General features: G+C 43.5%; 1 protein-coding gene across 10 annotated transcripts in view; it reads right to left on the bottom strand.

The window, feature by feature from the left end:
- RIN3 (Ras and Rab interactor 3) overlaps nt 1-13,763 on the bottom strand; it is a 73,106-nt gene extending 59,343 nt beyond the window's left edge. For 3 of the 10 annotated variants that reach the window (XR_011141625.1, XR_011141624.1, XR_011141622.1), the window contains exon 1: nt 13,445-13,762. Coding sequence is in view for 3 of the 10 variants with exons in the window: in XM_009689768.2 (XP_009688063.1) it covers nt 13,445-13,491 (47 nt within the window). In the remaining 7 variants the exon portion in view is untranslated. Of the gene's footprint in view, nt 1-8,324; nt 8,560-13,444 lie in introns of all 10 variants that reach the window. The other 7 variants (XM_068946864.1, XM_009689770.2, XM_068946866.1 and 4 more) reach the window with 4 other exon arrangements.
- Between the last annotated feature and the right edge of the window lie 3,476 nt (nt 13,764-17,239).

Below are 17,239 nucleotides of genomic sequence, written 5' to 3'. Positions count from 1 at the left end.
GTTCAGTAGTCCTACCTACCTTGCAGAACGTTTGCGTTATTGGTCTACCTTGGTGAAGCATGTGCAAGTCAGGAAGCAGTCTATTACTTCTCAAACTGTCGTCTGCAGACAACCTGTGGTTGGCTGAGCACTTCCTCTTGCTCACTGCTTTCCTTGTTTCTGCTCCAGCGTTCAAGTCCACTCTTAGTCTGTTTGGTCTTTGATCTGCAAGCGATGCCCTGTGTGCCTGAGCCTTTCAGTTCAGCCAGTAATGCACCATGCTTAATAGTCAAGGCAGCAGCTCTTCCAGCTAAGGAAAGGTGAAAGATAAGGCAAACAAAGGGCCTCTTAAATTCCCCTGCTGGACCCTGCTTGCACTTGCTCCTCAGTGCCTGCCAAAGTGGAGCAAGTCATCACCCAGTCTGTGAGCTCTGCTGGCGGGCAAACGGGAATCTGGTGCAGAACAGCTCATCTACCATTAAACCACACACCAGCTTACCGGGCACGCACCTTCCTGGACACATAAGCTAACAGAAGAAATCACAAACGAGAGAACATGCTATTACATTCCTAGGGAGTAATTGTGTAACGAGCAGTTGTGCAGGTGGAAGAACAATAATTGAAGTGTCAGACTGGAGGTAATAAGCAGCCGCAGATGGTTTTCTGCTCACATAGGGCAGCAGATTGCTTTTTTACAGAGTATGGGGCTCAGTTTGAAAGTCTGATACATCAGCATTATACCAAAGTAACCCTTCAGGTTTGCACTGCTGGCTGCAGAGCACAGCCAGGATAGCTGAACAGACTCTTGCCCCTGTTCAAAGGTCTGGAGTCAGGTCAGCTCTGAAAGAGACTTACTGGATGGGAGTGACTGAAATCAGGAGTGACGTGTGACTGCTGTCCCGCATTGCAAAGCAAATTGATCATTAGGACTAATGATCTTTCCCAAACACAGCTACCAGCATGAGCAGCAGGGCCAAGTCACTCACAAGAGGAGGCGGAGGGGTGGTTCGTGCTGCTTCCCGTAAACCACCTGCGCTCAGTGGCCGTGTTACGAGCTTGGGTTTCTGCTGCAGTCACCCAAAGAGGGCTCCTGTTGCAGGGAGACTGAGCTCAGGCGTTAGGGCCTGCTCTCAGCTGCGTCTAGAAGTGCTGCTCTTCCTCCTAATTTAGACAAGCTAAGAAAACAGAAGCTAATTCACACTACCGCTAGTACTCAGGTCAGCCCTACTAACGAATAAGCCTTCTCATACTCACAATCACAACATGGCAGAAACAAGATAAAAATAAACATCAAAAATACACTGAAGGAAGGGCCGTTCTTTCAACTCCCGCATTTTCTTCAGTCCAGCTGTTTCCTGCCTTCATTAACGCAGAAATTAATGCAGACGGTATGTAGTTTACAGCCCCACAGTGAACTTGGGCTACTGTATTGATGAAACACGGCTTGGCTCGAACTTACCTCACAAATTACACTGCTCTCTTGATTTAACCTTTCACATGTATATTTTACATTCCGCAATTTGTCTCAAAATATTTTATCAGCTGTCTTTCTCTTTTTCCTCAGTCAAAACATATTCTGGCCTTAGAAATTAGCACGTTGCAAGGTTTATTAGCCTACTCCGTTCTTAACAACAAACAGACTGTCTCTGTGTTAAAGATAAGTCCCTCTCCCCCATATCCATAATCAGAGCTTTTAGGTCATTTGTCCCTCGCCTGTCTCAAACCCAATTATTCTCTTAGGAATTTCAACATATCACTAAAACTACAGATTTTTCTTTGCGTGCAGGCACTGAAGGATAATTTATACTTCTGCAAGGCCCTTTTTTACTGCAAAGAAGAGAGCTTCTGAAACTCAGGTCCAGCCAGAGGTCGTTTCTGTAAGGTCAAAGAAGCCAGAGAAAGAACATTTTCCTTAATGAAAAGCTGCTAAAGCATATGCTGGATAATTCTACTTGAACTTTTTTGGAAAGGTTTGTGAGGTGCAGGAACCAGAAACAAACATGTGAAAGAAGATAAACAGTTTTCTAAGCTGTAAGAACAAAGGCAAGTCACCAAACTTCCTCATCCTGTGGGGTTAATGTGCTGGAAGGGCCCAGGAGAGCCACCAGCTGGACAGAAGATGGATGAGTTTATTCTGTGCCTTTCAAAAACAGACAAAATGTTTGAAGCCCAGAGTACTCCAGTTTTGATGGCAGGGCCCCGGCTACTGACAGAGGTTTTACCTCACCCTTTCCCAGCATATCTGGTCAGGAAGGAAGGCAGGAGTGAAAACCCTGAGGACTCTTTTTCTATATTGTATTCATTTAACAAAGCAAGGAAAGGGAAATGGAAAATAAGGGGGAGGGAGAAATTCCCAAATTCAAACTTCATTAAGAGTATATTGTGATTTTTTAAATAAAACCATGCTGTTTTAAACCCTATATATATTTGAATCGTTGAAAATGATTCAAAGTTGCTTGAAAGGTGTCAAAACTAAAGCTCTGGGCAAAAAATGAAGAGAAATGTTTGACTAGTCATAAAAAGCAATGGGTTTCCTCACCTTGTGAGAGAATTTAGCGTAAGCAAATATGAGATGCTAACCACATAGACTCGCACAGAGCTGAGCAGTCTTCCCCTCTTTTAAAAAGACCTGTGAACATGTATCGTAACTATGATTTGCAACTGGATATGGCCTTTTTGCCACTGGAAATAAATCCATCAGACTTTTACCCTGTGTTACCTTGAGGAGCAGAGATTAGGCCTTAAGAGGTGCAAAGCTGGTGCACCTCTCATTAAGGCATCACACTAACAGTCTTCAAACTAGTCATTCACTCACTTCTCTGCAGACTAAAAATGAATAATACTTGTATTTTGGATAAGACTTCTTTCCAATGACAATGTAAATGCTTTTCAATGCATGGTACTACTAATAAAAAGAAAATAAAAAAATCTAAATCTATGATTCTATTCTTTCTCTGTCATTCTTTATTCTTACTCCAGCAGTTTCAGACTCCTTATATCTAAATTTTGATCAGACATTGGAGAAATGTGTTTATTTCTTGCCTTATGATCTGATAGGGTCGCTGCCTGCATTCACACTGAGGGGAGTCTAGAGATCTGCGTTGCTGAGGAAAGGAGAGGAAGAAGGAAATGGCTTGTTGTGGTATGTCAGGAGTATGGAAAGGTGTTGAAAAGGCACTGACGGATAAGAGGATGGCCGTGGCATTTATCATGCCATACCACCTGGATGCAGACCTGCTGACAGCCTGGGGCCAAAGAATTGGTTAGTGGAGCAGATAAGTCAGAAGCTGCAGAGCTGTCACCGTGGTGGCCGGGAGCCCAACATATGGCTGCAAAACCTGCCACATAACAAAGTACGTTTGTCAACTCCCTCAGCCCCAGCTAAACCATTGCTGGGACTTCAAGTGTTTACGGTCACTTGGACGTTATTTCTACCAGGTAAATAAGCAGTGACTCAAAGGCTGTGGCTTCACAGCAGGTTAAGGTAATCCATGCCTTCACTGTGATGGTCATGTCCTCCTCAAAACACAGGCACTTCATCCTCCCTCCCCTCCTGGCTGCTATTGCTTGTCTGACCCTGGGGTGATCTGAACCCGGTGGCAACGGGGTAGAAGAAGGTTTTGTGCTGGGCCTGATTCCCTGCTTTACTCAGTAAGGTATGCACAAACATTTGACTTCTTGTGAGCCATGAGTCCCACCCTCACGCCCTGCTCATGGACTTCTCCCCACAGGGACTGAGGAGAGACATGGATGCTGGGCACCTCCAAAAGATCAGGAGACTGCGAACGGGTCCCAGTGCCTTGCATTGGTATCCTTCTTGTAAAATGTCATCCCTTATGTCTGTATTTCCTTCTTCTTCTGTTTGTAGGAGGAGGACAGGAGCAGTGACACTGTATTTGTAAAAGGCATATGAGCTTTGGGATGAAGGGTGTCAGGGGCTGCAAAGTCTAACTGCTTAAGACCTGCTTTTAGCCCAACATACGACGTCACGTATCTCACCAACTGAGGGCTGGGAGCACCCTGCCATTCACTTCCACTGTAGTTCAAATTGCAATTGCCCTGTGTTACATAGATACTCTCCGGACAGAAAGGAAAGTGATCCAAAGCCAAGCTCTTTCCTGACTGCTGATTCACCAGGAGAAGCTCTGAGCTTTCCATGGTTTCATGGTTTTTTGGGGGGCATGGTAGGGCAGGGGGACTGGAGTATCATGAGTGACAGATTCCTTGGAGAACTTAAGGGAAAAAAAGGAGAGAGTGAGAGAAGAGAGAAAAAACACTTCTTGGCAGGAAAGATGAAAAGTTGGGCCAGGTCCCAGGCGGTCATTTAGCCAAATGTATGAGACAACCTTCCTTTGCCTAGAAGTCTGCTGATAATTTGCAGAACAGTGCTGCAGGTAGCCAGCAGAGCTGTCAGCGCCTAGGCTCCACTATTTTTCGATTTCTCTTTGTTTCCCTGGTGAAGGTTCCTGAGCATCGCAAAAATTAACCCGGTTCACAAAGAGCTGTGAATGCTACTAGTTCTGCCCAACACAGAGGCTTGTGAAGGCTTTCTCTGAAGCACCACAGAAGGGCTGTATCTATCTGGACTGTGTGAATTCCCTACATTTGGCAAGGTCTTTCCCAGCATCTGAAAGGTTGTAGGTATTTCGTTGGCTTGAACAAAACACATGAAATAATTCCTCCCAAATCCATCTGCCTTGCGAAAGCAGAGAGAAAGCACTAATTAACATGATCAGGGAGTAATTTCAAGCAGTAAGACAGGTCTTTCAACCCTACCAGAAGCAACTTTGTCTCACAGAGCTTGATGAACCATGAAGAGCAAAACACCAGCATCCCCAGCCCTGGAAGGACCAGACCTGGGTCAGCATTGCAGCTCTGCCTTGGAAAACAACTCTCAGGGTGCAGTTTCATGTTCCTCCTAGTGCAGAGCAATGGCAGGATGCTGCTGAAAGGGAAGTCTCACCATACGCACACTCCTAACTCTTCACTTTTGCTAGAGGCTGTGTAGCCACTGAGGATGCTGGTTCAGCTCCCTAATCCAGCAGAAAACTCAGACACCAAAACAAAAAGGGTTTCTGAGAACTGGCTTCTGTTCCTGGCCTCACTGCAAGCTTACAGGATGGTCTGGGGCAAGGTCGGGAGTTAAATGCTCAACAAGGATCCAGGAGATTATGCTGCAGAGTGAGTGACTATAACCAAACCAGCTCAATGAGCTGCTGCCTCAGTTTCCCTCCCTATAGTACTGATAGTAGATATCTGTCTTTTTTGAGGAGGATTAATATTATTGAAATGCTTAGAGATCCTCTCATTATGCATACAAGGGCCTGGTTAATTAATTAATCATAAAATGTCATTATGGTTAGTGAAAACACTATATCCCTTTAAAAAGTATTGCAGCAAATAGCAAATCCAATTGTTTACTCTGATATCAAATAGCAGGGTAAATTAATAATTTGGATAAGGTTTCACCCTTCCTTTAAGAATATTTAATTTGAATGCAATAGATACATATCTCCTTAAGCATAAGCACCGGAAAGCCCTGCACAGCACATGATAGTTCTGTAGTGCTGGCAGGGAGGAGGGACTGTGACAGCTAGAGGACAGAAATGTTTCTACCAGATTTTGTAGTCAAGCCAGATTCAGGTATTTCTCCCTATGGCTATGGAAACGGGACTGGTGTCCAAGTCAAGCATATCTGGCCTGGGAGGCAATGGACCCCAAAAAGTTCCCTAGTACCACATTTGCCTCAGAGGGAAGCTGCTGGACTGACCTGGGCCCTGACTTCTCCAATTTCTGCAGTGAGAAGTGTCCTGGGCAGGAAAGACGGCCAGGAGAGGCAGACAAAGTCTTGATTCAATGAGAAGCTGGAATCCTATGGATCCCGCCTAGGAAATGAATGCTGCTGCCCATTAGCCAGCCACAGACGCAACAAGACCAGTTCCTTCCACCTTAGTGATTCCTCCCCTGGGACCGGTTTGCCAGAAGGAAACAGTATTTGAACCTGATGTGAATCTGGCTCACCCAGCACTTCTAGCACAGACTGGTATTGGCAAAGCAAATCCTTTGCTCAGACCTAAATATATTCCCTGTTTAGCAGAAAGGCAATGGAAAGTCTGGGAAAGGCGCACAGCTATGTGTGTATATATCCATCTATTTGAAAAGAGCTGCATTCTGCATCACTCCCTGGCTTGCATGCATCTAATAGAATATCTATTTAGGAAAATATGACTAGCATAACCAGCTATGCAATGCTCACATCTGCTAATCCTTTGCTGTTCAAGTAATCATCTTCACTTGCAAAGAGACTTGTACTATTTTGGGTGCAGTCAAAAAGGAGCTAAGCGCTCCCAACCTCTCCCTGCTGAAACCTTGAGGGAAGCACTGCCTTAACATTCCCACTTCAGCAGAGCATTTTGACTCAGCAATCCCATTTCTGGAAGCAGGTAGAATTACTTTAGTTGGCTCGGAGAAGTATGAAACAGGCAGAGGAAAGGCTTGCGGCTACAATAGTTACCGTGTTGGGTGACGCGTGTAGCTTTAGTACATTTGCACAGCTTAAATGGTGCTGTTTGCTTGACCACAGCCACTTACAATGCTGTTTTATCATGCGCTTTCACACACACATGCGCGCATGCACACACACACACACACACACACGCACACACACACACACACACACAAACTTCACAGTAAAAAACACCAGCTGAAAGCTTGCCTTGTCTCTCAGAGCACCTGACAGACTGGGACGGATTCTGAGCTCAGCCCCTCTCCAGTGGAGTTGCTCCGGACTGACACCAGCCCAAGGCTCCAGCTCAGCTGCGTGCATGCTTGTGTTTCAGGGTTTCCCTCAGCCAAGAGCGGAACGGGGTTGGTACGAGTGCTCCTACCTCGTACGAGCAGATCGTCCCTGCCGAGCACAGCGTGGTGAAGGGAGAGAGTGGGGTGCTGAGGCTGGCTGCAGAAAATACAGCAGATGCACAAGTGCTTTGTTTAGCAGCGCCCACTGGCCCTTCACAGCGGACGAGGTGCAACCGCCGTAGCCCTCGCTGGCGAGGGAGTATAACACTGATGAGGCAGCCCGGGTTTAACCCCTGCAGACCCTGTGCACCCTTTCTGGTGGTTAGCGCTCACGGATGCCTGCTCAGCTGTGTTCTCACTGGTGCTCTTCCTTGTGCCAGCTAGGTCAACGCCAGCCTGCCTATGTCCAGCCGTGGGCACCCTTACACCTCACAGTTTGCAGTATAGATGTGACCTGTCACCGTGCGTTTCAGAGCGCTCTGCGGCTGGCTGGCTCTCCTGGGAGAGCTGCCTGCCTTCATTTAAGTGGTGTGTCTCCAGTACAGGATGCACAGTAATATATAACTCCTCAAGCACCGCAGCTACATCCCTTCCTTTTGCTCTTTTAAATTTGTGGGCAGCTCCTATTGATTTCAGCCTTGTGAGTGTAGTGCTGTGACGCCCGCAGCCCATGGTTGGTAATTCCAGTAACTTTACCAAGCTTTTGAACAAGTCCTACAGCTCTGATAACACAATCACTAACCCAGGCCTTCCCCACCAGGGCTGTAACAGTGTTGCATCTTCCCATTCGGTAAATTTCAGAGAAAAAAAAACAGCTTTATTAAATCATTTATTTACCATCTGTATCTCAAATTTAAAAAAATAAATGTTTTCATGCAACTAGATAGGCTGGAATGAGATATGACATTAATGTTGGAAGGTTTTTAGCATTATAAAATACATAATAAGTACTCCAGCCCCCTCCAGCTCAGACATAATGATCAATAAATATTCACGATGGCAAAAAGAATTACTTACTTCTCCACACACAGCCCCCTCAAAGTTTGCAGAAATGTAACTGGGGAAAAAAAGAGTGGCAGAATTTTGACCTCTGCATCCTCAGATAAATTTGCCATTGGAGTAAATTACTTGTCCTACTTTACAGAGACAGAATTAATTGGCCAGCAGAATTTCTGCTATGTGAGAAACTGGTAAGGAACCGCTCTGAACAGAAAAGTGGTTTTCAAGACCTCCTTCTTCTAAACATCAGTATTATCTTGCCTTTGACACCTTAAAAATCCTTAACAAACTTCAGTTAATCAATTCTCATGGTGCTGTGGTGATGTAGTGCTGCTACGCAGTTATTATTTGTATTTAGGACCATTGTGCACAGGAACCACAAAGCACAAGGTCCTGCCTTTTTGGCATTTCTGAAAATAAGCACCATTTACTTGGCAGTCTACTTATTTGCTTATCTCTACTGCAATAGCACCCTCACTCCTCCATAAGGGTGAGGGCTCAACATGTTCATTGCTGGATAGGGCCCTTACCTCAAACAGGGCCCTTACCTCAAACAGGTTCAGTTGTCCAAAGCACAAGTGTGACGAATGGATGTGGCTTCATTGTCCTTGAGGCGAAATACCTTTGCTGCCTTGGGAGTCAGCTCTGGTGTGATCTGCCAGCCAGTCAAGCTCCCACGGATGTGTGAAGTGGTTGGAGGAGGAGACAGATGGATTTTGTACTTAGTCACCAGAAAAGTGACTCTGAAGGGACTTAATCCAGCTGTGAGAAGTTACAGGAACTCTGTGGGGTGGAAGGGATGGGATGGGATGGGATGGGATGGGATGGGATGGGATGGGATGGGATGGGACAGAAGTTAAATTAAAGAAAACCAAGTGATTTAGTCTAGATCCTGTGCAGTGGATTATGATCTAGTTGCTGCTCTCAATACCAGAACTGCCCGGGCTTGGCCCATTGCAGCACATCCCATCCTCCTGTAGAGCACCGCCCTACAATGATGATGATATGGTGAGAAGAACTATGACCTCTCCATGGTCCTTTAGAGAATATATGCTAAACGTGTTTTCCCCTGCTTTTGGCTAACTCTAAATCTCATGATGACTTCTTAAAAATATACATTCACTGTCATTCATGTGTAAGGCCTCACAAAGGACCATCTAAACAAACACAAACACAAGCACATGCACACACACACACACATACCTCCCCCTGTTCCCTACACAGCATGAGTCCCTCTGTAATGCAGTTGGGAAAGTGTGATGATCTTCAGGGACATCATATAGTTTTTGATGACCATACATACCCTCTGCTCACAAATCCATCTGCACCAGGATTTGGTCAGTTGTTCCAAACAGCTGCCTTTTTTTTCTATTTACCCTTCCAAAGAATGATTTTTTCTATTCTCAAACGCAAAAGGCCTCCTCCCTTCCAAAATTATAATGGTTAAGGTCTGCGATGGACAATATTTTGTCCTAGTTTTACTAACACATGTCTCTGAGCTCTTCAACAATCTAAGCAGGCAAGCATTTATACCTCTGTGAAGTGACCTTTGCTGCAGTTGCCAGTGGATGGCTTTTAGGTATTGTATCTTAATGCCTGTATTTCAGGTTATTTTAGAGATCCTTCTGGGTTTCACAAGCTTATATTGCTGATCTCAGAGAAGCCATCTATATTTGCTGATGGATAAGTATATATTTAGTTCTGCTATCATTTGGAAAAATGCTGTAAAATAGAACTTCTTTGGGATACATAGACTCTTTACACAACGGCATGGTAAGGGACGTACATTCACAAGCAATGGCGCCAGCCCAAATATTTGCCAGTCCAGCTTCATAGCCACACTCCAGGACACCCTGTTCTATGTATATACCTCTACACAGACTGAGATGCGTGCACACGCATGTATGTTTTTCAGCCACTGCTGTATCTATGTTGGAAAATCAACAATATAAAACAGCACGTAGCAATTCAGGACAGGAAGTCCTATATTTAGATGAAACTGTAGTGGAGAGGAGATGATCAAAATATTGCTAATCATCTGATGAGGATGTGCTTATGTTTGTGTCCCTATTACTGCGAACATGAGTACCTGGCTGTCTGCAACGATGAAGAGTTCCCCACTAAAGGGCAGTATTCCCCATATACTTTGCCTCTTGGCAATCAAAGGGAAGGTCGCCTTCTCTACTACCACCAGCCAGCACCACTGCACAATGCGTTCGAAGCATAGGATGAGGTCAGTGACTCCTAAGTTATCCAGGAGCACTGGCAAGATCACAAGAGGAGTCAGTATCAGTGCAAACATGCTTTTCTGTGAAATGAATTTCAGGAGATATTTCGTATCCAGCATCTTGATACACCAACAACAGGTCTCTTAGGAGAGCAGCTCCTTCTTCGTCTCTTTATAGTAATAGTCTGACACTGGTGTGGGCACAGGTATTTCTTTCCCAGGAAGTGCCATATCCTGGGCCTGGAAGGTTTAACCCTTGACAGCAGGGCATGACAGACAGCATATTTGGTGAGACTGATTTGTCTCCAGCTGCCTAAAAAGTCCCTTCCCCACTTTACCTCTGCACTTTGCATGTTCTGGGTGGAGATTTTCTTTGCGCAGTGCTTTGCATCTGGTCCAAGACCTGCTGAGGCCAATGGGTCTCATTCCACTGATTCCAGTAAGTTTAGATTAAGTTAGTTTCAAAGAAGGACTTCTGAGGAGAATTGAGGTTCTCTAATTGTTTTCTCAGTTCAAACCTGTAAATGCTGGTATTAGATTTATTTACACCGCTGCAGAGATAGATGAGTAACCGGAGCACAAGGCTCAATTGATACCAAAACTTTGGCAGGCAACAAGTACCTAAAAGCTCCCATTCCAGGAGAAATCATGGTTTGACAGAGCACTTACCAGAGTGGTTCTTGGTCTATACAGGAGATCAGATTAGATAGTCAAAATAGCCCCCTCTGAAGCTAAAATCTATGAATCTGTAAGAATTGTTCAGTGTCCAGACCCCTCCAGTTCTTGGCCTCTTTACTTAGACATTTACAACCATGGCAGAAAACCAGTGTCAGTTGTAAGGGTGTTTTTTGTACTAAAAAGACTTGTCACTAAAAAATGCATTAAAATCATCACTTCATTAAAGTAGTCTGGTGCCCCAGAAGTGAGAACCACTGTCACGTATCTCAACTGTCTGAACCAGTCATTATCCCAAATGACTACTTAATATTTGCACATTGCAGATTTTGTCTTCCTCTCAGCTTAGTCTGCTCTCCTCATTATCTCCGCCATACATTTGCCAGATGTTGGAATGACGGCATATACCTTTTCATGAAACCATGGTCACCAGGCTCAATCAGCTCACGTTTCTGCAGATGTTTTGTGATCTCATCACTTATTAACTTTCCTAGGAGTTAGCCTGACTCTAGGTCAGGCCTACTTGTTGTGATTTCCTTGTTCCTCCCCAGCCCATTTTGGAAGAATTTGATCAGACTGATTTCCATCCAGCTCCTAGTTACCCTTCTCCTCACAAGTCTTGCTGAGGAGCTATTAGTTTCTGATGCAGATTTCCTCCAGCGTCTTTATGCCATTTCAGAAGTGTAAGTAAGTAAGTCAGCAAACCCTCCTTATTGGTTTGCTATATGCACACTAGACTCTGCAGTCACTACTAGGAATAGATACTTTTTGGGTTGCAAGGATACTTTTACGATAATTTGCACTGTCATAGTCCCTGTGCACGTGAGTAACCTTTTATACATTTAACTAACAACCTGAAGAGCCAAGTGGAGGAAGGTGCAATCTGGGCAAGTGCTCATGCAATTTTTGTGCACGGAATTTTAAAATCAGGTCCAAATTCTCCACCAGCAACTTGCTCCCTATTACCTTCTTTTGCTTTTGAAAGTTAGCAATTTTATCTACAAATACTTTGTGAAATCGATGCCTAATTCAATGTGACCATAACAGGAAACAAGCTAAGCATCATTTAGACATTTCTAATTCTGTAGCGTGTTAGAGGCCACAAGGTATGTATCCCGCAGTGTCATTTTGAGGATCTTCAGTAATACTGTAGCATGTAAACAGAGAGCATTAGAACAGATTTTTTAAATATGTAAGTTCTTATTTATGATTGGGAGGTGGATTGAAAATACAGATAATCAGTTAATGAAACAAAAGAAAAGTCAGATCCAATCTGTTCTCTCACATTGTTCAGATGCTCGTAGATTTATGAGGAACACAGGCATCACACACACTCATGCTTCAGTATTCCTGAAAGCACTTGTTTTGCAATTCAAATCTAGGGTCTGTGGCTTGTTTACTCTCTCCAGCAACTCTAAACTGAAAGCAAAGTTTTGGAAGCATGTGGCTTCTCTCAGCCAGACTGAGAAAGAGATAAACAGTATAAATCTTTCAGTTTCTCAGTACTTGGTATCTTCACTGTCATAAAAGCCCAGAATATGTACAAAGTGCAAATTCCTTGGATTACCATCTACTAAGTTCTTCCTGCCAGTCTCTTACAGCTGTGCAATTTTTGTCCCTTAGTGCTTAACTTTAAGTTGAACTGAGTAATTGTGTCTTGGAACAGAGATGACATTGTTCCTCGCTACTGAGTAAACACCTGAAGAAGGCAGAAGCAATGATAGCTACAATGCAGAGCTCTCCCTCCATTCCCCTCATTCCATGTGTGAATTTGGGAACAGTGCCATGGTGAAACCATAGCTAGCATGCCTGTCAGCAGCAGTTTTACCCCCTATTTAACTGAGTGTGCTGTAAGTCATGGGGAACTGGACTGAAAATGCAATTATCCTATGTCTATCCATCTATACAGCTTCTTCTACCACACCCATCACAGACACATCTAAGAGCTTCTATTCATAAGAAATAGGCTGTCTGAGTGTGTCAGAGAGATAAGAAGCACTCACAATACCTGGTATTATATGTTTTTCCAAGGAGGTGGGGGTGAGCAAAGGTTTCAGCAGTTATGTCATTTTCCCCTGATTGTTTTCAGCAGGAAACTGAAATGCTCAGCTTCAGCACGGGCTTTACGATACAGCTGAGCCTTGGGTGGATTCCAGCCTGATCCCAGAGTCCCAGCAGCTGGCTGTCTTCCAAATCAAAAACCCATTTTTCTCTCCCACTACTTCTTCTTGGGATTTGATCCTGTAAGGTGCAGTGTCTGTCGACCAGGAGCCAGGAAAACCTAGAGCCTTTTCGTAACTGAAAGTGCACCTCAAGACTCCTGGGAGTCAATGGACAGGGTGTGTGCGTTCCTTGGCTAGCTGGAGCTAGAGTGACCATCACCTCATGGGACCAAGCCCTTCTCCACTTCTCAGCTTTTCAGTGGAAACAAAGCAAGCCTCCCAGAAAATATTTGTCATGTTTCCAAAAGCACATAACTCCCTTATTCTGTCTTTTGCCTTAAAATACAGCTTGCAGTTCATCCTTCTTCTTCCCTAAATAGCTGAGATTCAAGCTAAATAAAGGTAGTCCAGTTTGTTTTCGGCTGGAATGTGTTAGCTAAAGGAAACACTGTACATTGCAGTACAACTGTGCTGCTGCATTGTGATTATGCAGCTGATAACTCCCCAGGCAGCTTGCAGATACAGCTGAGAGCTCTTTGTTAGGTAGAAAAGGGAAGCGGCATTGCTATTAAAAATGAGCATTCACTAAAATTTCAGGACTTACCCTGAGTCATCCCTGGCTCCCTTGTCTTCTGCTGATGTCTTCATCATTACAGCAAACTTTAAGGCACTTTCTGTTTCACAGTGGCTTTAGAGTTCCTTGCTGAAGAAAGCAATTCCGTGTCATTGCTGAGTAGAAATTACGCATCCTTAGGTTTTGCACTGAAGAAGATATTTCAAGGGGCAGCAGGGGGAGGATGTTTAAAACCGGCTTCAGGCTCAGGAGTATCAGAAGGCAGCGGACTAAACAAGCACTGAAATGAAAGCAAACTACCAAGAAGGTCTGATTTTAGCCTCTCTTATTTCTACTTCCTGTATTTATATGAACGAGGGATTTCAGGAAGAGGCAGTCTTTGGTGGTCAAGGGTGTGTGTATGTGTGTGTGTTATAAAGCCATATTTAGTAGCGAAGGCAGGTTAATGTTATTAGAAAGAAGGGCCCGATACTGTTAGCTTCTAGTTTGTTTCTCTAACGTAAGCAAGTTGGGGGGGAAATTGTTTTGCAGGCTACAGGTATATCAGGAGGCAATAGAGGATAAGTGAACTTTGTAATGGATTTTATAAGGCAGCAAGGCAGTAAGTCTCAGTCTGCAAATTCCTGAAGCATGTGTATTTCTATTGCTTGAGTAACTGGAACCAGATGGAGCTTGGAAACCTTTGTATTTACACAGGACCTGAGAAAAGGAAACGTCTAACACTGGCAGAGCACAGTTTTGCAAAAAAATTCCCAGTTAGTGCAAAAGCTAATGACAAGATTATAGGACTGCTAGTAAACAAACAGCTATCCATGCCATAAAGTTTCAGTCTCAGAGCATATTTGACCTGGAGTTATGTAAGTAGTGGAGCAGCGTTTGCTCTTCTGGAACCCGACCGAATATAGACCAGCTGTGGACGCTGGAGACTGAAAGATGTGCTGTTGGACAGAGCTGGTGGCACTCCTATTTGGCAGCCCTATTCTTCAGGAAATATTTGATGTTAGGAGAATATGTGATGGGAAAAATAAGGCAAAAATGTGGAGCAGAGGCTGAGAAAAGCAGTTGCATGAAACAGAGGGGGAGATAAAGGTTACCTTTTGCCACTTTTATCTTTGGAAGGAATTTCCTAGCTTTCCAGGATACTGGCCAGCAAGTAGACTGTGCCATAAGCCCACAGTGGAAATCAAAAAGCCAGTGTACTGGCATGTGGGGAAATCAGACCTCAGCGTAGAACACAGAGCCAATTCTGCTGGCACTGACTGCAGACCTCAGGCTTTGTCTGGGCTAGGGAGAGTCAGAGACCATCAAATCACACCTTTGTAACACAACACAAGCTAGTAAATTCTGTTGGCATTAGAAAATTTCTCTTAAAAAGCTTTTAGAAGGGTTTATTTTAGAAATTCAAGAAAGCCTGACTCAAAGGCTGCATGATACCAAATCCATCATTCCTCCAGGCAGGCTTAATTTTCAATATTATTAAAATTCACACCTGATTTTTTGCCTTCACTTGTCTAGTTTAAGCTTTTATCTACTAGAACTCATTATGCTCATTTCTACTAAACTAGGGAGCTCTCTGCTCCAACCCGTGTAGGCAGTTTCAGACAATGATGAAGTCACTTCAGCCCTCTTGGACAAACTAGCTGGCTGAGATTCACTCATCTCTCACTGCAGGCTTGCCAGATCTCAGCTCTGAATCCTTCTGTTGACTCTGCAGTAGAGTTGGTTCTGTGCACAGAGGTCCACGGAAAAATGTGCTCTGAGTTTGTTTCCTATCTTGGCACCTTTTAAATGTACCTTGCATGTTGGAATAACAACAAAATCCTGAATGTATCACACAAATTCAACTGTTCCCCAGGTTTTGATTTCCTTCCACTGCAATCTAATGGGAATCATTCCCATCGGGTTTACCCTGGCTTTGCCAGGAAGTAAGTTTGCTGAGAGGCAGAAAACCATAAAGGTGTGCTGTACTGCACAGATCTGCCCACAGGGGAGGGATCTGTGTTCACATAGATAGGCAGCGATCCTAGACAGACTTACAAAGAGTTAAGATTTTGTGCATGCAGAGTATCTGTTTTCATCAAGTGTTAGGCATTTCCCAGAAAGTTGTTAGTGAAGAAGAAACATAAGGACTAGAACTGTTAAAAACACACAGCAAAAATACAGAAGAAAATACAAAAATTCAATATCGTGGTGCTATTTCACTTTCACATGATCTGAGAGAAGCCTATTTTGTTTTGTTTTTCATTAAATCTTTCACTCTATTTGTAATTTAAAGAACATACGTTATTTCAAAAATTTAAAGCTCTGAAATTAGTTTTGTTAAAGATATTGGCTAAAAATTCATCAAGAAGTCTAATTTTTTTCTGCAAAATATTTAGTATTTCTGCAAAAGGGTTAAATGGTTCTGTAAAATATTTAAAATGTGAAAATAAAGATGAATTTTAACAAAAGAAATTTTGTCAGAGCTTTGCTGGGTGTTTTTTAGGAGATCTGAAAGGACTGGAATGTGACACTGTTCTAGTATCAGGCTGTGGAAGTAAACAGATTATACAAAAGCTAAATGACAAAAGTAATATCCAAATACTGCAAAATGCTGGTTCTCTGTGACAGATCCAAACCAAACAGGTTTTTAGAGAAAGAACTAAATTTTTCAACAATTTGGGGCTATTCAGATGTGGCATATTTAAAAAGCTCATTTCTAGCCTCAAAATTGCATCAATTTCTGTGTGTGTGTGTGTGTGCACGCGTGAGAGAGAGAGAGAGAGAGAGAATGTCTGTGCTTGCACGTGTGCGTATGCGAACGAAGAGAATTCTTGTCTTTCCTAGGACTGATTCACCCTTTTCAGCTTAAACCACAGCATTTTGCAGCCTTTTTTTTGTATTTTTATGAAGCTGAATTGGAAAGGTTTAAAATGGCTTATAGGAGAAGCCCTTAAGTACAACAAGCACTTTGGGTATAATAAGGTGCTTTCAACATATGCACAGATTATACAACAGTTCTGCCTTCCATATAGTAGGAAGCAACTGCATCTGTAATATGGTATAAGATAAGAGCCTGTAGGAATTGTCATGCCTATTGTGTCACTAATTCAGGGATTATGGGCCTTTTACAGAGCCTTTTACATAACAGATCCTGATGGGTCATCATGCAAAACCTATGGGCTTTTAAAAGTATGGGTGCTGTCTATATTCAGATTATTTTTGAAGATTAATTTTATGTGTACGAAAGAATGCTTTTCTTTCCTCAGCTTAGAAAAAGTTAGTCTAGCCTGTACCAAAAAGACTGAATCCCTCCACAAAAGCCGAAGAATGCAGTATATTCTTTCTGCCTGCTTCACAAGGTTAAGAAAAATAAGGTCAAGCTTAATATTAAGTCCTATCTATCTCCTTGCTGACTAGGAGTATTAATGGGGAGAAGATACTTATCTAATGAAATTGTGAATAAACCAGCACATGAGACTAAACAAACTCTTAGTTCTTCTTTTTCTAAGAATTGCATTTAAAAGCTTTTCTTTAACCCAGAACAGGGGTCGTGTACCTACACAAGAAGTCATCTTAGGCCCTGAGACGGATTAGAGGGATGTTGAGAAGGGGCGCTCCAGAGTTAAGCGGGGATATTCTTTCTCTTCACAGTATCTCCAGAGCCTAGGCAACTGGGAAAGGAAAGTAGCACTGCAGGTGGCTACTTAGACATTGCTTCCATTCCCTCTAGTCAGCATCCAGTACTCAGGGTGAATCTGCTGGATGTCACGATACCATGGGACAAAGCAGCCAGAATACCATGATCAGGGTGTTCCTGAGACTGCCATAATGCCTTCTGGACTG

Source organism: Struthio camelus, chromosome 5, assembly GCF_040807025.1.
Source record: "Struthio camelus isolate bStrCam1 chromosome 5, bStrCam1.hap1, whole genome shotgun sequence".
Lineage (NCBI taxonomy): Eukaryota > Metazoa > Chordata > Aves > Struthioniformes > Struthionidae > Struthio > Struthio camelus.
Note: the sequence above shows the minus strand (reverse complement) of the source record. Positions and strands in the feature narration are given on the sequence as shown.